Source organism: Budorcas taxicolor, chromosome 11, assembly GCF_023091745.1.
Source record: "Budorcas taxicolor isolate Tak-1 chromosome 11, Takin1.1, whole genome shotgun sequence".
Classification (NCBI taxonomy): Eukaryota; Metazoa; Chordata; class Mammalia; order Artiodactyla; family Bovidae; genus Budorcas; species Budorcas taxicolor.
This window is the reverse complement of record NC_068920.1, coordinates 151,994,098-152,016,863: the sequence shown is the minus strand read 5'-3', so window position 1 is coordinate 152,016,863 and position 22,766 is coordinate 151,994,098. Positions and strand designations below refer to the sequence as shown.

At 58.1% G+C, this 22,766-nt stretch overlaps 1 protein-coding gene across 13 annotated transcripts in view; it reads right to left on the bottom strand.

The window, feature by feature from the left end:
• Positions 1 to 699: 699 nt before the first annotated feature.
• Positions 700 to 22,766, bottom strand: part of DAB2IP (DAB2 interacting protein) — a 210,446-nt gene continuing 188,379 nt past the window's right edge. For 9 of the 13 annotated variants that reach the window (XM_052647651.1, XM_052647649.1, XM_052647657.1 and 6 more), the window contains 10 exons: positions 22,622 to 22,766; positions 19,803 to 20,039; positions 18,071 to 18,272; positions 15,438 to 15,616; positions 12,496 to 13,399; positions 11,695 to 11,847; positions 9,436 to 9,629; positions 4,606 to 4,693; positions 3,668 to 3,738; positions 700 to 1,126 (listed from right to left, as the gene is read on the bottom strand). In XM_052647651.1, coding sequence (XP_052503611.1) covers positions 967 to 1,126; positions 3,668 to 3,738; positions 4,606 to 4,693; positions 9,436 to 9,629; positions 11,695 to 11,847; positions 12,496 to 13,399; positions 15,438 to 15,616; positions 18,071 to 18,272; positions 19,803 to 20,039; positions 22,622 to 22,766 — 2,333 coding nt within the window. In that variant the 3' untranslated portion in view covers positions 700 to 966. Of the gene's footprint in view, positions 3,739 to 4,605; positions 4,694 to 9,435; positions 9,630 to 11,694; positions 11,848 to 12,495; positions 13,400 to 15,437; positions 15,617 to 18,070; positions 18,273 to 19,802; positions 20,040 to 22,621 lie in introns of all 13 variants that reach the window. The other 4 variants (XM_052647652.1, XM_052647654.1, XM_052647655.1 and 1 more) reach the window with 4 other exon arrangements.

Genomic DNA, 22,766 nt, shown 5'->3' with positions numbered 1-22,766 from the left:
AGGTGGAGAGCTGGTGCTCTAAAAGCTGTGAGCAGCAGCAGCAAGGGCTGAAGAGTGAGGAGGGGTGAAAGCAAGGCGGTGGCCGGGGCTGCCTCTCCATCGCCGCTGCAGGGATGGAGCAGTGAGGGCAGGGCTGCCCAGCTGGCAGTGACCAGGGCAGAGGGTCGCTGTGGTGCCCCCCACCCCCGCCCCGTGGGGTAGGAGGGTGGCTCTGAGAGCAGCAAGAGCATCTGGCTGGGAGGTCTGCGAAGAGGCACTATGGTGAACAGGGCAGATGGGAACCCAGGGGCCCGGTCTGAAAGGGGAGTTTCTCCCTCCTGCAGTCCTCACCTTGTGCAGGCACAGCCGAGGGGCTTGGGCACTGGCTTGTTCCCAGCAAAGGCCCTGGGTTCAGCCTTGCGGGCAGGAAGGAGGTCATGCATTGGGGCATCTAAGGTATCAGAGGCTTTTTTATGTCTCGTTCACTCATAACCTGCTAGTGACTCTGGACCAACCTCCTTCCCTCCTGGAGCCAGATTTCAGGGGCTGGGGCAGATTTCCGGTTCCAGAAAGAGACCCCAGTCCTTCTTCCCGACCCTCAACTGCCACTGGGGTGAACCAAGTGCTGGGGTCCCCTGGTACAAAACAGTGTCAGTCTATGACTCGGGGGTCACTTCTGGAAAAGCTCGAGACACGGTTGCATGGAGAGGCGAGTCAGGCTTAAAATAGCTAAATAAATCTTTAATATTTCTAATTGCAAATGTACAGAAATTGCACAGCCACACAGTCTTAGAACACCAACAACTTTCTCTGTACATTATTACATAGTTAGAGTCACAGCTGGAGGGAGGCACTCTGGCCAAGACTCCAACGTTTGCATTTTTTTCCTTTTCACATACTTACAAAAGGCGGGGTAGGAGGTGGAGTGGGGCTGGGGGAGCTGGGAGAGTGTGTAGAAAAAGAGGGGCTGTTTCCCTGGGGTCTGCCTTACGCAGACGGATGGGGTGGGAGGGGGTGAGAGGTGTACACCGGGGCAGATGCTCTGCAGGGTGGGGGTCGCCTGGAGCTCTGCCCTGGGTTCCCCACCCTCATTCTGGGCGGTTGGAAAGAGTCTTCACTCAAAGGAAGTTTGGCAGTTTCCTTCACCCTAAACATAAAAGTTAGGCGGAAAGTCAGGCCTCTCTGTTGGCAGGAGAGGGCCGGGGGACAGCCTTCTCTGGTGGTGGGGGTGGGGGTGCACTGGGCTTGGGACCCCCGTCCCCCCCATCCCTCCCTCGGGGACGTGGGTTCAGGGTGACCCAGAGGGGGCGCGCATTCCCCAGCCACCCAGACAGCACACTGCAAAACCCCAACCCCCAGATCCCCGACCTCTGACCTCTGCCTCCTGCCCAATACTGTCCTCTAGATTAAAAATAAAATAAAAAACCGCCAGAGAGCAGCGGTCCCGGGCAGCCCTCGGCAGCACCAGGACTGAAGGACTATGTACAACCATTGGGTGAAATAGTTACATTACAGTCAAACACCGAGAACATTTACAAAAATCGTCAGACTTGCAGTTCAGATAAAAATCTGCGGAGAGTCTGTACACTTTTACAGTTTTTGCACTAAGTAGATAAGGCTCTCGGCCCGAGAGCTCGCAACCCAGGCCAAGGGCCGCCAGCACCGGCCTCCGGAGCCTGGCTGTGCAGGCCCTGGGACCCTCCCCCTGTATTGCTAAGAGGCGCTCGGTTCAATCCGAGGTCGCTCAACGCTCAACGAGGCATCCGCGGGAGAGGGGTGGGGGGCGGGTGGGGAGCATTCGCCAGGCAGAAGAGGGGTGCATCGGAACCAGAGGCTGACGTCCCTGGGGCCAGGCCTTGTCTATGCGGCCAGAGGAGTTGGGCAGGGCCTCCACCCGCCACGGCCTGCCTTCCTGAGGTCTGTGACCTTTCGGGGGGTCCTGACCTCTCCCCACCAGCAGGTCTCTGGGCTAACTGAGCTGCAGGTTCCGCCCCAGGACGGGGTGCAGTGTGGTCTGAGCCACCCAGCCCCTGTTGCTCCCCAACTCTGGGTGCTGGTGGAGCGGCTCCCGCCCCAGAGGCAGGAAGGGGTGACTCCCCAGCTTTCCCACGGCTGAAGGCAGTCGGGGTGGCTCCTGGCTGCGGGATGGATGCCCCAGCTCTGGCCCCAAGATTCCCTAGGGTCAGGGGTGGGAACAAGGACGAGAGAGACCCAAGTTCCTGCCCACTTATGTCCCGCAAGGGTGGGAGCGGGGGGCAGTGGGGAGGGCCCACAAGCTACAGAACAGCCTGGGGCTGAGGGAAACTGGCCCCAGCCGTGGGTGGGCCCCTCCCCTCCCCTGTCTGCAGCGCCTGGGTCCTCGGTGGGCCCGGGAGGGTGAGGCAGAGGCCGGCCGCACGCAAGGGGGCGGGTGCAGGCTGCCGCGGTCTTGGAGAGGGAGCAAGTCTAACATCCTCCAGGGCCGCTATTTCCCATGCAGTGCGCACGCTCAATTTAAAAGGCCCCTGTGTTCCAGCAAGCGAGCAAGCGGGCTTTTGTTTCTAATGCATACTGTGAAAGGAAAAAAAATCACAGTTATCCACCTTCTCAGGGCCTATGGGCACTAGAATTCTTTTTCTAACCATCCACCAGGAAAGCTCAGCCTGTCTCCTTGGAGGCCGGGGGTGGGGTGGGGTGGGGTGTACTGCTGGCCACTCCCTGCGGGGCCACCATGTGGGCACGCGAGCTCTGGGAGACAGGCGGCCACTGCTACGGTGCCACCTGGGCCAGCTCTGCCCAGATCTTTGGCTTCGGGGGGGAGCCCAGCACATCAGCCTGGGCCCCTGTGGCAAGTGAGGGAGGCTCTGATCTTCCCATGGGTACGAGGGCCCAGAAGGAAGAGCTGAGATCCTCACTGGGTCTATAGACTGTCTATCTGACAGAGTTTGGGCGGGAGGGGGCGGGCCGAGGGGCTGGGGACAGGTGTGGGGGTGATGCCTCGGCTCCGCACAGCCAGGAGGGGGGCCCAAGCATGCACTGGCAGGTGCTCAGGGTGGAGACAGGCGGGGGCACACAGCGCTCTGGCAACTCCATCCTCCCCACCCTCTGTCTGCCTGCTGACCACCCTGTCTGCTTCTGGAACCGAGCGACAGGTCCCACAGGGCAGCGCCTGGCTGCCTGGGAGTCCTGGGTCTCTGGGAGGCGAGGGGAAGCCACGGCAGGAGACCCCTGGCTCTCTGACCCTCCAACTCTCCGGGCGGCTCCCCCTGTGTGGAGGAGGGCTGTGTCGGGGCGGGGGTACATGCACTCAGCCAGGTGAAGGAGGAAAGGGGACGCGCATCAAGTTCAACACCCAAAACAGACACTGCGGCAGGCCCCTGCCCGCGCTAGGCTGCACCCACTCCCCAGCCTGCGCCCAACACGCTTCTCGGGGGAGCGGGCCGGTGTCCCCCGCTTGCACTGCGTCAGTCTCTCGCGGCTCCCTCTGCAGCCGCCTCCTGGGCCGCGGGTGGAGGGGGGGAGGCGAGCCTCGGCCTCTGGGCCCCCAGCGCTGCTCCTCCCCAGGCTGAGACCCCGCCCTGGGCCACCAGAGTCCTCCCCTCCTCGGGCAGGTTAACAATTGCTGCTGTTTCGGAACTCGCCGTTTTCAGTAATCTGCAATTTGGTGGGGTTGGTGGGGGAGAGGCCGTTACGGGCTTGCATGCTGTACCTCTCTTTGAGCTGCGTCAGGGCGCTCATGAGGCGCGCGTTGGCTGCGTCCAGTGAGGCGATGCGCTTCTCCTGTGGAACAAAGAGGGCGTCAGCAGGGGTTGAGACGGGCTGCTGGGCCCAAGGTAGGGGGGGCGGTGCGGGGTCCGTGCCGGGAAAGGGGTCTCCCCGGAGCTGTGGCTGCCTACAAGAAGAGCGGGGAGTGAGGTGGCTGGGAGGACAAACACCGAGGATGCAGAGTTCCTGAAGCCGGGAGGAGGCAGCTCGCCCTCATGGGAGAGGACCTCACAGAGCCCACCTTCCTCGTGTCCCTACCTCATTACCTGCTTCTCACCCCCACAGCCCTAGTGGTGTCACGTGTCAGCTCCTTGAAGCCCCGAGGGCAGGCACGCTCACTCATGTGCATGTGCGTGTGTGTGCGTGTGTGTGCGTGTGTGTAACACAGAGGTCACAGCTCCCATCAGCCTGTGCAGTTTCCTGACTGAGCAAGGACTGGCCCTGGAGAGGAAAAGGGCACGGACCTGGATGAAGGAGACTGGAAGCCAGTCTCTCCACTGTCTTCCCCCCTCAACGCAGTTGGGAAGCCAAGGGTCTGAACAAGAGTTCCCTTGTTCTCTGTCCCCAGCCTGCTGTCACCCAGCCTTCCCCATTCCCCTCCCAACAGCTTCTACTCTGGTCAGAACACCTGGTGAAAGGTAATACCTAACTAAGCTGCCCAAGCAGGGGACGAGCGGTCCCGCCCTTTTCAAAGCCTATCCTAGTGAGCTTGTGATCCACTGAGACCCTCGACTCCGACTTCTTGAGGCAGAGATACCGATCTCCTATCCTCCTTCGCTTCTGCGTGGGGTATGACTGAGGATGTGAAGCAGCCAAAGCCACCCCCTCCTAATCCCAGGTCCTTTAACACCTGTGGCTGTCCGAAAGGCCGGAGCCCCACACCTGAGCATCAATGATCTTCTGTTTGGAGTCTACAGCTGCTTGCATCTCCGCATGGTCCTTCTTCAGCTCCTCCTCCACTGACATCAACCTGTTACCAGACACAAGGACAGTTAGGCTGGCATTTGAGGGTGCAAGTGAGGGGGTGAGTGTGGGGCGTCGTGGGAACAAGTCATCACGCCCTCACAGAGGGGGACACACTAGGAGAGCCCCTCCTTGGGCCACAGACTCACCTCCCACCCTTGCCTGGGATGGAGGTGGCCTCTGCCACCCGACGCGGGCTGAGCCTGCTCCTTCCTTACATTTCACCTGCCCCAGATTCTGTCCCCAAATCCCCAGAAGCCCCTGGCATGGCCCCCTTCTGATGTTCCTCCAGGAGCCAAGGGGGTGGGGTGGGTATTAGATCCTCACGCACCCCAGGGCTGGGCGGGTGGTGTCACATCATGAGACTTGTGGTTTGAGTGGGGAACAGAGGCCCTGCAGGGCTCGAGAACTTTCTCCACCCACTCTGTATTCGCTGAGGCTGCACAGGGTATTCGAGGTGGCAGGATGAAGCCACAAGGCGCAGGGACACAGGCAGGGAGACAGCAGCTACCCTCAGGAGCCACGGGAACAGAGACCAGGAAGCGGCTAACCGTCCTGGAGGGTGGGGTGCAGCTGCACTTGCTGAACGGGACACCGCAGGGCAGGCAAGGGCTGTTGGGTGGATGACGAGCTGGGACGACATGAGGATCACGGTGTCCAAAAGTTCAGAACGAGGGCCAGCGTGGGCCTGCTGCCAGCTGCTCCCGCCCTGAGACCATTCCTGGTCTCGCCCTGCTTGTCTCTCACAGACCTGTCAGTCACTGCTGATCACTCCCAGCTTCCCCCTGCACTCTCTGGGCCTGCATCCTAGCTCCCCGGCCACTGCTCTGGAGACTCCTTGTCCTGTCTCCCCCAAGGACCTCAGGTTCCCCAGGGCTCTGCCTCAGCCCATCATTCTTGCTCTATGCTCTTCTCAGATGAATTCACTTACTGCTTTATTTGGGCTTCCCAGCTGGCTCAGGGGTGAAGAATCAGCCTGCAATGCAGGAGGTGCGGGTTGGATCCCTGCGTTGGGAAGATCCCCTGGAGGAGGACGTGGCAACCCACTCCAGTATTCTTGCCGAGAAAACCCCATGGACAAAGGGACCTGGTGGACTACAGTCCATGGGGCTGCAGAACAGTCAGACGCGACTGAGCACGCACAGCTTTACTTCTGTCTCTACCCTCGGGACTTCGGTGCAGCACAGCATCTAAGCCCTAGGCAAGCACTTAGTCCATCTCATAGCAGACACACAGGAAGGTCAGCGGTGCAGGGGCAGGTACCACACAGGACTGTCATGAAAAGCCAGTGGGATCGGGGTTGAGGAGAAGGGGTGTGGGATCCTGCCAAGGTCGGGGGTGGGCGTTCCTTTGTCACAGGAACATAAGACACTGAGCAAAGCCTGGATGAAGAGGAGGAGGTGGAAGCAATGGGGGAAGTGGGAGAAACTTCTGTTTCCAGGTATGGTGGAATAACAGGCACTGGGTTTAACCTCCTGCCACAGAAACACCAAACTAGGAAATGGAACAAAATATATGAAACAAAGGCTTCCAGACACTGAAAAACAGGCAGCGCAGTACAGCACGGGACTCCCAAGAGATGGGAACACGTGAGGGGAGCCCCGCCCACTGCTGAGAGTCCAGGCAAGCAAAGGACGGAAGTGATCACAGAGGGTCAGGGTACCGGGGAGGATGGGGGGTCGGGGTGGGGGAGGATGAGACAGAAGACTCTACCCATCTCCTGAGGGGTCCCCTTGGGGCTTTGGCTGAGAACTGGTCTGCATGCTTGTGAGAAAAACAGGCAAGAGCCACTGGAAAGGAATACACAAAACTAACCCTAAAATAGTTTAGGGTCATTCCAGGCAGTAAAAACACTCCTGGGTTCGTAAACTCAGAGCCAGATTAGCTCTGGACTAAAGCCTACCCAAGACCCACCCCAACAGAGCTTGCAAACTAACCTCGGAAAGAATCAAACAGACTCTTCCAACTTCATTGTGTCCCAGAACAAAGCGCCCAGGTACTTAAAGGAACATAAGACATCCAGCAGCTACGTAAAAAAAAAAATCACAATGTCTGGCATCTAACCAAAACTCACCGAGCATGCAGAGAAGTAGGAAAACATAACCCTTACCCAGGAAGAACATCTATCAAGACAGACTTGGAAATGTCAGATGACAGGATTAGTAGACAAGGACATTAGAACAACTGTTGTAAATATATTCTATGTGCTCAAGAAAACAGAGGAAAAGCATGAGCAAGATGAGAAGAGAAACGGATGGGATTTAAACCAAACGGAAAGTTTAGAGGCAAAAAATACATCTGAAATGAAAAAAATACTGGATAGGAGTAACAGACTGGACACTGAACCATGAATGAACTTGAAGGCACACTGTAACAATCTAAGATAAGACACAGGAAAAAAATTTTTTAAATAAAACAGCACCGGTAGGATGCGGGACAATATAAAGAAGACTAATATACGTGCAATGAGAATTCCAGAAAACAGCCTGGGGAGGCAGAACCCTACACCCACAGATCCAACAGCTTAACGAACTCCAGAAACAAGAAAACACGTCAAGGCACTTCGTAATCAAATTGTTGGCAATCGACGATAAAGGAAAAAATCTGCAAATCAGCCAGAGGAAAAGTGATATCAATACATTAAGGACAGAAGAACAAAAATCCCATCATAGTCCCTGCTATTATAGCCCACGTAAGGGCAAAATCTTGTCCACTGCTAGCTTTGGTAAACGGCCACACCGTGCACATTCTTCTAAAACAGCATAGGTACACAGCTGTGACAGACGTCCTATGGCCTGCCAAGCCTAAATATCTATTATCCACCCCTTACAAAAAGTTTCCAACCTCTGCCCCTCAGGCAACAAGATATAGCTAATATGCCAATAAAGGAGGTAAGATGGAATCATAAAAACAACTCAATCTAGAAGAGGGCAGGAAAAGGAACAGATGGTACAAAGAGAAAACAAGTAGCAAGATAATAGGTTTAAACATAATTATATTGACAATTACAATAAATGTAAATAGTCTAAACATTCCAACTCAAAGGCAGAAACTAAGATTAGATAAGAAGCAGGAACAATAAGGTGTCTGTGATAGAAACTCACTTTATGTAGTGAGTGAGGGACATAGCTTTGTTCAAAGTATAAGGATGAAAAAGGATATAATGGGCTAATGTCAATTAAAAAAAAGTTAAAGGTAGCTGTATTAATATCAAAGTGGACTTCATAGAAAAGAGTATTTTGAGGGATAATTATGAGGATGTTATGAGGAATATTACAAAATGATCTTATAATGATAAAGGGTCAGTTCATCAACAGCACATAAGTCCAAATCTGTACTGTACACACCTTAAAAACCAACAGAAATGAAAGAAGAAATAAATTCGTAATTATGATTAGAAACTTCATTATCCTTTTCTAAATAACTGGCAGAACAGTAAATAAGTACACAGAAAACCCACTAAAGATAGAGAAGATCTGAACAACACTATCAACCAAATTGACCTGGTTGACATTTATAGTAGGGAGGAAATATACCAGGACTGGGTAGTAGAAATAAATGTTAAGTAAGCCACTGAATTCAGGAAAAGATGCATCCCTCAGAGACCAGGGTGAGAAAGAAGTGGTTAGGTTAAAAAGTGTTTTCTCTTTTGGAATCACACACAAGAGGTGAGCCAAGAGCAGAGCTGGCAGTTGAGTGAACAGTGGGCTCCTTGTCACCCCAGTTATAGGCCCTCTGCTCATGCTAACCATTTTATAAAGAGGAAACCCACAGGTCAATCAAGTAAACCATAATTAGGAGCAGAGAAGCAGGTAGTGTAAATAGGAGGAATTAAGGAAGGATTTTTTAATAGTGGACAAAGCACGAGGCCAGGCTGGGAAACATCACATTTACTGCACACCTGCTAAATCTATGCTGAGGACAGACTCCTGTACCACGGAAACTAACACGTCAGTGCGCACTGTCGCCTCGCACTTGGTGTTACTGCCATAAAGAAGGAGGCTACACCTCGACAACACTCCCTGCTCACAGACGGGCAGAGGGGGAGAGAGGCAAATCAACACGGAAATAAAGATAAGCCGTCAGTGAAGATGAGAGGCAGCACTCAAGTCGCTGGTCCACCTGGAAATCTTCCTGCATAACCCACAGGCACCTTAAAACTCAACACACCCAACACTGGCCTCACCTCTCCCCCTCCCTATCCAAACCGGTCTTCTTCCAAAGGTCCTCATTTCAGTAACTGGCACCATGACACACCTGGATGCTCTTGGTAAAAATCAGCGTTATTTTGTCTGCTTCCCTCCTCTCACTCCCACCCTCACCAGCTGCATGTAACTGACATGTATTCCTACTTCCCCTGCTCCGGACTGGATGGGTCCTCACTGTCTTTCCTGGTACCCGCTCCATCCAGCTTCTAAACTCTAAGAAAACGTGACTCCCCATGGGGGCCCCAAGGCCCTCTGCACGCTGCCTCGGCTGACCTCGCTTCTTCCAGGTCACCTATACACTCCACCACCAACCCACGCTGTACCACTGGGGTGCCCTGCACTCCAAGCTCCTGCCCTCCTCTGGGCTCCTGCCACACAATCCCTGCCGCCTCAGACTCTTCTCTGCGCTCAGCTCATCAAGGCAGCTGAGCAGCCCGTCCCTGGGATCTGGGGCCTCCTGGAGGGCAGCGGGCAGGCCTGCCCCTCTGCACTTGTGGGGCCAGGGCTGGGCCTGGAGCAGGGACCGGCCGGCCGCCCTCACCTGCTGATGATGCCCTTCATCTGGATGTCCTTGTCTTCCTGCTGCCGCCGCAGCCGCTCCTCGCCCTCCTCTAGACGTGCCTGGTACTCCAGCACCAGCTTCTGGGTCGTCTCCTCCTGGCACTTGAACAGGGTCTCATACTCCTCCAGCTTCTTGGTGGAGATTCGCAACTTGTCCTGCAGCACTGCCAGATCCTGCCAGGAGGGCAGCGCACCACGGCACAGCACCCAGGACAGAAAGCACAGGCGCATGAGCCCGCTGGGAGGCAGCCTGGCTCGGAATGCCCCAGGGGTCATCACCAGCCCAGCCCAGTTCACAGAGCGGGGAGACGCCCAGGGACCCCAGCCAGAGCTGGCGTACGGGGTGAGACTCAATGCCTGGCTCCTGTCCAGGGCTCTCCCACCCCCAAGCCTAACCTACGCCTATGAGCGGGATGAAGACTCAAACCCAGATCTCACAAGTAAGGGTCTTGAGCTTCTCCTAATAAACAAAGGTAAACTTCTCCTTACAAAGGTAAACAAAGGAAATCAGAGCACTTTGAGAGGTGGGGGCTCTACAGGAGGGGAAACTGGGGTCCAGAAGGGAAGTGAACCAAACATCTGGGGAGTAGAGTGACTAATGAGGTGAGGTACTAGCCTCCTAGCCTCCATTTGACCCTAAAGTCATGGCGAGTCGCATGGCAAGTGCAGGGAGAGATTAAAGGCAAAGTGGTCCAGGGCTCTCTGGGTCTGACTCAGCTTGGCACTCCTGGCCTTTGGGGAAGAGGAGAGATGTGTAAATTAGCAAGAGAAGCAGTGAGCTAGCAGGCCATGTGAGCTGAACGGAAGGGGAGGTGGGGTCAAGACCAGAATCAAAGGGTTGGAGGTGGGAGGTGGGGGCTGGGCACCCTGAGAATCCAGAGAGTAGAGAAGCAGGAAGGGCCTCTCCTTGGGTCTTGCTCATCAGTAAAGTGTGGCCCAAAGATCAGGAGATGGCAAGGCTATCTCCTGAAACAAAACTGGCCCCAGGGGAGAGCCCAGCTCCGGGATAAAAGGCCCATCATGGGTCTTCTGCCTAGAGTGGTGTCAGAAAGGCCCTCCCTGGCACAGGCAGGACCGGGTGTCCAAGGAGTTCAAGGCAACTCCAGGATCTGCCTGCCAGGGTTAACAGCAAAGAAAGCATGAGAAACAGCAGCTCCCTGGGCTAAGGAACAAGGGAAGAGAACAAGCCAGCTGCAGCCTGACCCCTGAAATCCTTCGAGCCATTCCCATAACTCACACTTGGAAATGGAGTCTCGGAAAAGTGCAAAGCCTGGAGTGAGGCAGGCTCTCCTTGCTCCCTAGCCAAACTCTGGCTCTGGGAGCACTGTGCCCCATGTGCCCTGGTCCCCTTCACGTAATAATGGTGGAAGCAGGTGGATGTGGTGGACCAAGGCGGGGGATGGTGCAGGCGGCGGAATGCAGCATGGACATGGACCCGGCCCCAGGCTGGTGGGAGGGAAAGCAAACACACTGACTTGTGTGCCCTCACCCGAGAGGCTGCGACAGGCTTTCCTGGGGCCAAGAGGACTGCAGGCACCCAAGGCGCATGGGCAAGTGGCTGCTGTCCTGCGGGGCCTTGTGACAGTATGAGCTTTGGCCTCTGGGAGGAGATGAGGGATCCAGGGCAGTTGCCACATTAACTAGAAGAATTTTGGAGAACAGAAGCATCCCACTGCCCACTAAATGCTAGATGTAATCTAGGGCTGGGGTTTGGAGGTTTTAGGACCAATACTTTCCTCCTGGAAGGAAGAAACACCTCCACGGCCATGGGACACCACCGCCCCCTGGCTTTCTCTCCCAGACCCTGGTGGAGAGGAGGATGCAGAGCCAGGCGGCGGGCAGGGACCGTCCCAGAGCAGAGGGTCCTGGCGGCATCCCCTCCCCGCTGTCTCTCTGCCTCTTGGTGCATGAGGTCACCATGCACGTCTCGGGCACCTCTGAGCCCCATGTCCCAGAAGCTTGGCTGCCCAGTCACCAAGGGAATGTGCCTCCTGAATCTGATTCAACACAGTTCCTGGGCAAGTCTCACGTGCAGCCCATAGAGAAACCTCAGGCTTATGCTAAATCCTCCAAATTCCCCTGACTGCCGTCCTGACGTGGGACCAGGGGTGGGGAGGGGACTGGACATGTGCAGGAATGAGCAGCACCCTGAATTCAGGGCTCAAGGGGAGAGAGCGTCCTGCCGGCTGCCTTGGGGAGGCAGCTCACCCTGCCTGAGTGGCCAGGGTCTGGTTTTTACCTTTTCCGCTTGGCTGAGTTCCTCCTTACTCCTTAGCCTATCCCTGTGCGGGGGGTCTGGGCCCAGGCCCTCGTCTTCTAACAACTGTGCATTCATGGTCAAGAGCCAGGCAGCCGTGCGGTCCAGGGCATTGGGGCTCACGGGTGAAGGGCCCTGCGATGAAACACAACTGTGAGGGACTGGGGCGGGGGGGAAGGGGTGGTCCCGGGTGCGGCACAGGGACGGACGGGCATCTCTGATGCAGCCCCGGGCCCTGGGGAGTTTCACCTCCTAGACGCAGCCTGAGGCTGTCACGAGCCGGGGGTGGAGGGGAGCCTAGCTGAACGTGGCTTCTCTGCCGCCTGGGGGAGAGCCGGTGGGCTTGGGCTGGCAGGTCGGTGTCTAACCCGAAGAACCTGTAACTCTGTGCAGAGCCCTGAAGACCAGCTCAGAGCAGGAGAGGGACAACGGGCTAGGTGGACTCCTACCCTGGGTTGGGCTTTAACAGGCTTTGGAACTGGAGATGGGCAGACAGAGCCCTCCCTCTTTCTTCCTGACCACAGCTGTCTCTGGGGAAACTGGCAGAGGGACCCCAAGCCACAGTGAAGCTGGTTCACAGGATTTAGGCCGGGGCCACTGGGGGGCTGTCACGGCAAGTAGCTGGTGGGATGGGGCCAAGTGTGGCATCATTCAGCATGGGATGGCAGCTGGGTGCGGGTGGAGATGACGTGGCCGGGAGGAGCAGCACGACGTGGGGGGTCAGCCGGACCCCACCCTGGGGCGGGGGGTGGTGGCCTGCCCTCTCTGCCTGGCAGCACTGACCTGCTTGTGCATGGCGCGAGGCTTCAGCTCGGGGCTGTCGCCCTTGGAGGACGAGGACTGTTGCCGCAGCCGCGCTCCGGGCCCAGCCCAGTCGGGCGAGGCCGAGGCCAGCGTCCCGCTCGATGGCCGTGGGTACTGCAGGGTGCTCAGCAGGGTGGGCGGCGTCCGGCCGCGGGGCGCGGGGGGCGGCGGCGGGGGTGGTGGCGGCGGCTGATCGATCCTCCGCTGGGGGCCGGCGCTGTTCTGCCGTGGCACCGTGGGCTGCCCGCCCTTCTCGGTCAGCGACACCTGCCGCCGTGCCAGCTCCCCGGGGCGCCGGCCCAGGTCTTCGGGGGCGGCTGCGGCGCCGCTGCTGCTGAAGCTGCCCAGCTTGGCGGCAGCCGCCAGCTCTTCGCTGTTGCTGTGGGAGCTCAGGGAGCTGTGGCCCTCGGAGCCCGAGTCGCCGAGGCCGCGGGGAGACAGTGGCAGGCCGGCCGCCATCTGGTACACGGGATTCTGGAAGGACAGCGGTGCCAGGAGCTGGGGCCGACCCGGCGCGCCCTCCGATGTGCCCGGCGTGGTGGGCGTCTGGCCTGCCCGCCGCACTGTGGCCAGCCCTGCCAGGCTCACGGGGGCGGCCCGGGCTGGCCACCCGGCCACCAGCTGAGTCGCGGGTGCTTGGCCATCGGCGGCGAGGGCATCGGGGCCCACTGGGGAGCCTGCCTCCCCATCCAGCACGCGGGTGTCTTGGAGGTCCACCATGGACAGACTCTTGCCGCCGTTGGCCATCTGAAGATCGGGCTCGTTGGCTTCCGAGTAACTCGAGCTGCGGGCAGGTGAGGGCTGGACCCCGGAGGACCTTGTGACAAAAAACAAGTCCTTGTTTTCGGGGGTTGGAGACGGTAACCGGGTGAAATCTATCAGACTGCAGGGAGACAAGCACACACAGGGAAAGAAGGGGGAAGAGAAGAACTGTGAATGCGGCCCAGGCGGGGTCCCAACCAACTGAGAGCCCTGCCAACCTGCCGCCCCGTGGCCTGAGCCAGGGAGGGGGGAGGGGGGAAGGGAGGGGAGGCAGGGAGGGGAGGGGAGAGGAGGGGATGGGGCGGCAAGGAGGGGAGAGTCCCGGGGCGCAGCTGCGAAACCAAACCACAGCCACCGAGCCCGGCAGAAGCCACCACCAAGGCGCGGGGCGGACGGCTGCTCCTACATGGAACTGCGGCACTAGGGGCCCGAGATCCCAGCACCAGGCCAGGCTGCCTAGCAGCGGCCCTTTCCCTGATCAGCGCGGCATCTTGAGACAGTAGGTTCTGGGGCCTGGGGTGTTCCGGAAAATTCCCCTGAGCTAAATCCAAACCCACAACTCAGTGGCTCTCTGCTACCTGAGGGTCCTGCACCGGGAACGATGACTTCAAAGCCACGGGGGGCTCCCTCTGCCTCTTCCCTCCCGTCCCTAGTCAGGCTGCTCACCAAAGTGGGGGCCTGTGCTGAGAGAAGCCTCCACCTGCAGCCTCCTACTGCCACCCCTTGTCTGACTGGCAGGCGGGGGCTGGGGCTTCCGGCAAAAAAAAAAAAAAACACAAGGTATCAGAGGAGGATCCTCACGGCGTGACTCAGGCAGGGAGGGCCTGCACCTGCCGCTGTAGGCCACGTCCCCGACCCTCCACCCCAGGCTCCTAGCCTCTCTCTGGCCCCTTCCCAGGAAAAGCCGGCTTCTTGGAAGGAGGCACAAAACCAGGTGGGCTTTGGAGGGAAGGCTCGGGGGGAGCTGAACAGGCTCTGAGTGGGCTGGAGGCAGCAGGAACCTGGGGCTTCAATGTGGGCTTAGAAAGGAGTTGGCTTAGTCTGGGATGGAGAGGAAGTGCCAGTCCGGGGTGATGGGACAGGACAGGGCAGGTTGTGGCCACTCGAGGCCATGGCACTTGGGGGCCGAGAAGAAGTGGACGGGGGAAGTAGGTGGAATTGGGAGAAACCCGGACCAACCCTGGGCCTGGGTCGCCCTTCACATGCCCAGGTCAGCTCTCCTGACCTCTCGACTGACGTGTGTCCCCACTTGAACTCTTGCTTTGCCTCACCTGGCAGGTTGTAGGGACGGCCCCTCCTCAAGACGTAGAGGGACCCGGGGGGAAGGGGCGTCAAGGTCTCTGCATCTCCGGCCTCCTCCTGGGCCTGTAGTCCCTCACACCACATCCCCAGGTCCTTGATCTCAACGCCCTCGCCTGCTAACAGCCTGCCGCTGCCGTCCCCACCATCTCAGAGCCAGACAGTGCCCGGCTCTGCTGCTCCAGCCTCAGCCTCGTGAGCCGGTCCAAGACGGTCCTGCTGGACGAGGGGAGTGTTTGACCCCAAGTACAGGTAGCTCGCTGTAAACGCGAAGGTCCTCGTCTTGACGTCAACACTTGAGAACATTCTCCCTCCCCCTCCGTTGTGTATTGACGAGGCGCTCGTCCCAGCACTGGACGTGCAGACTGGGAGCTGGGCCTCAGCACCTCTCTAGTTTTCCGGGGCTCCCAGCCCCTACGCCTCGCGCAGTCACCTGAACTCCTCCTGAAAACACACTCTGGAGTTCTACTTCCGGAGATTCTAGTTCAGGCCCAGGAAATACTAGCTCATATACACACAAAAAAGTGACTGTGACTTAGTGCTGATTGGGACCAGTAACTGTTCCTCAACAGAAGATACTGTCTTTCTCCAGGGCTTTGTGCTAGTCCCTCTTTTCCACCAATGGAAATGCTACTTTTCCTAAGCGCAAAACTCTAGCACCACCTCCTCCAGGAAGCCTTCCCTGACTTCCCCCCCTCAAAAAATCTTACTCCTTAGGGCCCAAGGAACACCCTGAGTTTCATTCAGTTTGTTTCATAAACACCAGTATAGGTTTTCTCCTCCCCAAAGGAGACTGTAGAGGGGCCCTTCCCGGTCTGTACCTGCACCCCACCACACCCAGCATGCCCGGCGGCTCTTACCCAGAGAGGTCGTTCTCGATCACCATCTTCTGGAGCCCAGCCGAGACACTGCTGCTGCCGGAGCCGGGCGTAGAGGCCAAGTCGTTGGTCCCTGCAAGCTGCCCACTGCCCGGGGTGCTCAGAGCTGTGTGGACGTCCCTCAGGATTCGAGGCAGAGGCCCCAGCTTGGATATGATGCTCTGCAAAGACATGGCAAAGGGGGCAGGTGTGAGCCAGGGGGCCACCTGGGGAGGCCAAGTGCACTGGAGCCACCGTGTTCAAAATCACTAAGCAGCCAGTCAGATGCAGGCTCGCCCTCCCCTGCAATCAGATTCGGTGGGTCTGGGGAGGGGTAGGGAGCCCAGAAACAACAAATTACATTTTTATCAGCGCCCTGGATATCTCTGGGATGGGGCAAGGCCCACAAGAAGACACAGTAACCTAGTCCAAGCCTTTCAGCCTGGTCTGTCCTGCCTCAGTGACCCACAGAGAATCCTGGAGTTTGCCCCCATCTCCCCAGAGGAGAGGCTTCTGGGGTGGCCCCCTCCCACGTTACCTACTCCACAGGGCAAGCTTAGGCCCAACCCACTTCAACACCTGAGTCCCCGGGGTGATGGCCCAGGCACAGAGCAGGCACTCCTGCTCACCCGTCAGACAAACAAGTGGCCAGTCAGGCAGAGGGTGGTGCCTGGGCTCGTCTGAAGCCCACTGTCCTAGTTTAGCCCAATGGTGGTAAAGCTTCTAAGCCGAGCGGGTGGTTGGGGGCGGGGGGGACTCTGCCTTCATCTGGCTTATGTCCCGGCTTCCACCGACGGCTATGCACAGAAAGCAAGCATGAAAACTCATGTGGTCTACAGAGGGGAGATGTGAGCAGCAAACAGCTCGACTTTAAATCCTGCTCCAACAATGTCAGCTGTGATGGCTGCAAACCACCGTCCGTACCTCCCGCCTGGTCATGCAGGCATGGGGGATGGTGGCCCCCAGCACAGAGGCTCTGGAAGTGGTGGCAGAGTGACAGGTGTTGGCAGCTGTGGAGGAAGACAGGGCTCTGAGCCTCATTTCCATTGCTCCCTCCTGGGTCTCTCAGAGCCAAAGGGCAATGGACATAAAGGAGCAGAAATGATTGCAACGGCCGTTCATAGTGAAAAGCTGGGACTGATCTGAGTGTCCAGTGAATTACATGGTGCAGTCACGTGACTGGACAGTCTGTGTCATTAGAAAGGTCACAGTGGTGTGTGGCATGTATGGTTGGGGAAAGATGCCCACGAGAGAAGAGTGAGCAACGCCCACGGCAGTGCACGCTAAGTTCCCACTTTAACAGAAAAGGGCAAGAACTGCCTGTGTGGGTACCTAACATGAGCACAGAAGTACCTAAAAGGCTGCACACCAGAGCGCCCTGAGTGCTCACCCCTAAGGATGGGGCAGGAGCAGGAGGCCTTTCAGCTCTGGTTCAGCAGCAGCTACTTTTGTAATCAGTCCTGAATATTCACTGGAAGGACTGATGCATATTAAAAAGCAGAGACATTAATTTGCCAACAAAGGTCCATCTAGTCAAAGCTATGGTTTTTCCATTTGTCATGTATGGATGTGAGTTGGACCATAAAGAAAGCTGAGCATTGAAGAGTTGATGCTTTTGCACTGTGTTGGAGAAGACTCTTGAGAGTCCCTTGGACTGCAAGGAGATTCAACCAGTCAATCCTAAAGGAGATCAGTCCTGAATATTCACTGGGAAGACTGATGCTGAAGCTAAAACTCCAATACTTTGGCCACCTGATGTGAAGAACTGACTCACTGGAAAAGACCCTGATGCTGGGAAAGATTGAAGGCAGGAGGAGAAGGGGATGACAGAGGATGAGTTGGTTGGATGGCATCACCGACTCAATGGATATAAGTTTGAGCAAGCTCTGGGAGTTGGTGAAGGACAGGGAAGCCTGGCGTGCTGCAGTCCATGGGGTCGCCAAAAGTCAGGCACAACTGAGCAACTGAACTGAACTTTTTTAAGATGGGCTCTCAGAGCCCTGATGGGTAGCAGAGGTTCTGGAAGTGGGTCCTGGCAGGCCTGGCAGTTGCTGCCCAGAATCTGCCCACTGTGCAGGCTAGGCCTGCGGGGTCAGTGGAACCCAGGCCACAGGGCCTGCAGCAGTGTCAGAGGTGTTGACAGAATGACTGTTTCAACAGACGGTCAAGGGTACTTCTGGAAAGTTTTGCAACTTGCTGCCTGACACATGGAGGCGCAGCATCTCCAGTCCATCTTTTTTGTATCAGTGGCCTTAAAATCCAGAGCAAGGACATTTTAGGAGACACAGCTAATCTGATTATACTTCCCATGGGTAGGGAGGATAGCACGCCTTCACCTGTGGATGCCATCCACTCAGAGGCACAGCCGAGCCCCCAGTGCACAGAGTGGGCTCCCCTGGAAGATGTCGGTGCATGAACATGGTGCTCCCCACCAAGGAAAAGGGCTGAGATCCCTCCCCAGCGCGTGCTGACAGGGCCTGCACTGGATCCCTGGGCTCCAGCGCCCTGGCGGGGCCGCTGATCTCTACCGCACAGGCAAAGCCTCGGGCCTCGTGGTTACTCCAGGAGGAGCAGCCTGCAGCTTCAGTGCCCTTGGGCCCAGCCACTGCCCCATCGTGGCCCGAGTGGTCAGGCACCTGCTCCAGCTGGCTGACGGCCTCCCAGAGCAGCGAGTGCAGGCTGGAGAGCTCGCGGCCCAAGTCGATGTAGCCCTCAAAGCCGGCCGTGTTGGAGACAGTCTCGGGGTTGGAAATCTCCAGCAGGAAGCGCTGCATGTTGGTCCACTCGTGCTCCAGGAACTGGTTCATGAACGACATGTACTCTTCCTTGCTGCCGAACCTGGAGCCGAGCAGACAGGGTGAGCGCCCTGGGCCCCACCCGGGAGGCCCCCTACTTCTCGGAGACACCCTCGCCCCCTGGGCTCCCATCCCTTCACTGTGGCTGCCTTCCACGCCACTTACTCCCCAGCCAGCCAACCCCCACAGATTCAGGGTGCTCATGGCTAAGTCTGGAGACTCCTTTCTGGACTTTTTCTCCCAGGATCTGGAATGTTCTATGGCCCTCACTCCACCTTCACGGCCAGTCTCAGTCTCCTTCCTCTTTCCCTCCAAATGTCTGTGGCCCCTGATGCACAACTGACTCTCAAGCCACACTTGGCCAGGTCTCTCTGCTAAGCCTTCCGACACGTTCCTCTTCAGGCACGTTCCTTTGTCCTCAGCTTGGCCCAGTCTGCGGTCACCTTCATCACCCCAAAGCCGCACCCTCCTCTGGGACTCCCCATCCCAAGGAGACCGATCCAGAAGCCTGGCCGTGTTCAACTGCTCCCTCTGCCCACCGTCAACCGGCAAGGCCTGCTGGCCTCATCTTCTGATCAACCCACAACCTACAGCCATGGCCTCCTGCATCACCATCACCTCCAGTATTATCCCTGACCCAATCCTTCCACCACTCTGCCTTTACCAGAACCATAATTCTGCTCTCCTCCTGGCCTCAGGGCTGCCAGTCTTGTGCCCTCCACTCCTGGCCCCTCTGCTGCTGGGCTGAACTTGGCAGGACTTGGAACACATGAGGGCCACCTTACTCAAAGCCCTCTGGCAGCTCTTACTGCCCTGCCTGGCCTCCAAGTCCCTGCTGTACTCTAGGGTGGTCTCCCACCTCTCTCGACCTAGCAAGTGACAATTCAGGAACGGCAGAGTGTCTGGTCCCTCCCTGGCCTGCACCTCTGTCTTTTCGTCCTGAACTCAGCTGGGGAGCGCATCTTCTAGGAAGCCTCCCTCTCTCCTCTTCCAACAAGCGGTTGGCCCTCCTAGGAGGCCACGCCCCTGTCCATCACCGCTCTCCCTGCTGAAGTGTTGGCTCCGGGAGGGTGGGGACCAGTGGTGATTCATGGCCCAGCCCTGCGAAGGCCCGGAAGGGCTTGATCCACACCTCGTGAGAGCCACTCTCTGAGCCAGCCCGTCTTGTGTCCACCCCCTCGCTCCAAGGTACAGCAAGAACACTGAAGTGCTTCACGAACAGACGTCCTTGGCACCCTTAGACAAGGACAGTCTGGAGCCACCCGGGTGCCCAGCTGCAGCAGATGGGTTCAGGAGACATGGGCCCTTCTCCCTTGAAGGCATATTAGTCACTCATTTCAAAAGGAAGCTCGTGAATGTTAAGTATGTGGGAGAATCCTTATGATAAAATGTTCATTCAAAGAAGCAGAAGGAAAAAGATTACCTTGCCTTATCACCCTTGAAAACTAAGGAAACGCACCACGGAGGGGAGCCTGGGGTGCAGAGGAGAGAGGGACGGAGGGAGGCGGGGCTGAGGAGGCAGGGACGGGCTCCAGCCGGCCGTGGGCCGGCGGGGGCGGGACGTGGCACTCACTTGGCAAAGTTGGCCAGGTTCTGGGTGACTTTGGCGATGAGGGTGAGTGTGCGGGCGGTGCGGTCGTCGGGGTACTCCTGCAGCAGATTGAAGAGTGAGGGGGACATGATGGCCGGGCAGAGGAAGCGCAGGAACAGAGAGGCGCTGATGAGCCGCTCGCTGATGTCCGGCCGGCCGCGGCTGCTGCACTCTTGCCGCCAAGAGGCAAACACCTCCTTGAGCTCCCGGGGGAAGACGCTGTGTGGGGACAGGTCATGGTGGGGGAGCGGGGGAGTCAGTCACCAGGCCGGGACCAGAGCAGGGAGCTGGTTCTGGGTCTCATGGAACTGTGTTCTGTCCCGCGCCCACCCTGATGGCTACATGACGGGCCAATGCCCAAGTTCTCTGAGCCCGCCCCTCCGCCATCCACCATCCGCTGGGCAGGGATGCTGGGGGAGCCAGGCCAGCACAGGGCAGGGATGCCCAGGCCGCAGTTGGTGGGTCTCTCAGAGGGGCTGAGTGAGAGGGGACATCAGCACTGGGGCCAGGCCCCACGGGGCTTCACCTCTGCCCGACTCGGCAGGAGTGCGGTCTTGGGCAGAGGGAGGGACACGCGGCACAAACAGAGCACCGCTCCTCGGTTCCTGTCTCCGGCTTCTGAGATGGACCCCCTCTGCTCCAATAACGTTACAGGATCTGAGGTTCTCAGCAGAGCTGGGTGATCAGGACAAGGGGCGGATCCTAACCACAGGCTAAGAACACAGCTCCTCGCTAACTCGGGTGTGGAGGGAAGCGGGGGCAGCGACCTCCCTAGGCCGACGTGGCGAGGGTGGGCAGGGTTCTCGGCACCTGTCTTGGGGCTGTCCCCCCCGAGCACCTCCACTCTGCCTCAGCGAGGCCCCACCAGGCCAGCCTTTCAGAGGCCTTCCTATCTTTTTCACTCTGGAAGATGGGTGGTCTCTGAACCCTGCCTACACCTGGCTCTCCCACTAGCTCCAGGGTGCTCTGCCCCAGGGCCCGGCCCTCCCCAGGCTTCCGTTTCCTCACTCCCACAAGGGGAACAAGGCCACCCCTGACGAGTTTACACAGCCATCTATCCAAAGGCGGGGACCCCCAAGGCCTTAAGCCGCTTTCATCAGCTTGAAAAGCTTTTGCCCAACAAGCCCAGCAGACTCAGGCAGTGAACGTGGCTGAACAACAAGGATGTGGCCAGAGAGGAAGTGAGGGCAGGTGACCTTGAGCCCTGGCCCCCGAAGCGCCTGGCACAGGCCTGGGCAGGGGGCAGGCGCTGAGTGATAACATCTATCAACGGCCTCACGCAGAACTGAGAGGGGCCTTCACAAACGCCAGAAAGAGGAAATGGAAAACCACTGTCCACGGATATGTTTCCCTGTGTCCCACACCCGGCCCGCCCTGGGTGAAAACACAGCCCAAGGGTGGGAAGTGTGTTCCAGACTTCAAACTCTCTGGTTGTCCCTCCTGGTCCGGTGCCAAGGGTCATTTTCAGCTCAGCCCAAAGGGCCAGGGAGGCCCCAGTGAGCACCTTGTGTAACCCTGGGGCAGGGGGACCTGGGCCGGCAGCGTCGACCCCACCGGCTCTGCCCTGACCCAAGACTGTCGTCTCCTTGCAGGCCTGCCTCTGCCTGTGCCTGTCCTTCGGGAGCAGAAAAACCAGGTCCTTCTGGTGCCCATCCCAGGGGTGCTCAAGGCACTCTGACGGGAACAGAGCTGTGAGCCAGGGTGGCTGCGGGGGTAAGCCGACCGTCTCTGGTGACATAATAAAGAAGGGCCACAAAGTGGAGCCAGACATAGGCCTTCCAGCAGGACAGGAAAGAACGCGACCAAAGAGAGGAGCAAGCTACAGCCAGAGGTGGGACGGGGGAACGGGGCCAGGAGAGCCACTCGGGTGGGGAAGGGAACGTAGGTCCTGAGCTGGAGCAGGGACCAAGGAAAAAACCTGGGCAGCTCCTCCAGTGTGAAAATAAAGCCACTCCTGGGGGCTGGTAGCATGGTCCCCTGGACAGTCATGCAGCCATCTCTGATGAGGCTGTACTAGCTCAGTGGCCACCATTCACACATGCCGGGATGTTCCTCTTGCATGGAATGGCCCGGGACTGACTGTGGCCCAGACTGCAGTCCTGAAGAGCAGTCTGCCCTGCACACCTCTGCTCCTCTCTGGGGCCGCCAGGAGCCCACAGAACTCGGTCCTAGAAAAGCCCAGTCCTCCTCCTTGGTTCTCTACGGTCCCAGCAGGAGGCCCACCCAGTGTCCAGGCCCCACACAGGTGCGTGCTGGGGCCACCCCAAGCCTGTAACCTGAGCACCAGCTTCCATGGCCAGGTGAGGCGTCCCAGGTGAAGCCATCCACTCACCCAGGGGTGCTTGAGCAAGCCTTGTGCATCTGGCTTCTTGTCCAGCCGTAGCACCTACAATGGTGCCAGGCAGTACCCACTGTCCAACATGTGTAAGGGACTGCCGGGTCTGAATCCTCAACAATGCACAGACCACGTCCTGCCTACACACTCTGGAACACTCCAATGTCTGAGCCCAGAAAGGACCAGTTGGACTCAGCGGGGTCAGAAGAAGGTGGGTTCCAATCCCAGGGCCCCGACTCTGAAGCTGTGTTACCTGCCCTCTCCCTGTTAAACCTCAGCTCTCTTGTTGGGAATGACAGAGGAGGGCTCCCCACCGAGCTCTCGGGATGGGATGATGCCCACAGAGGCCAGCCCAGCGCCCAGCATGCTCTAGGCACCCAGCCTACAGAAGGACGGGGGGAGAGGGAGGGATGCGGGGTGGGACTCTGGGCAGTAGGGGCCGAGTGGGCGTGGGGGCGGCACTGACCAGTAGGAGTTGATGATTTTGCAGAAGGCCAGCTCGCAGCACATCTTGAGGTTGCCCTGGTGCTCGGGGAGGTCAGCGGCTGAGCACTTGCTTGGGTCCACTTCACAGTTCTCGTCCGACTCGTACAGCGCTTTGATGAACTCTC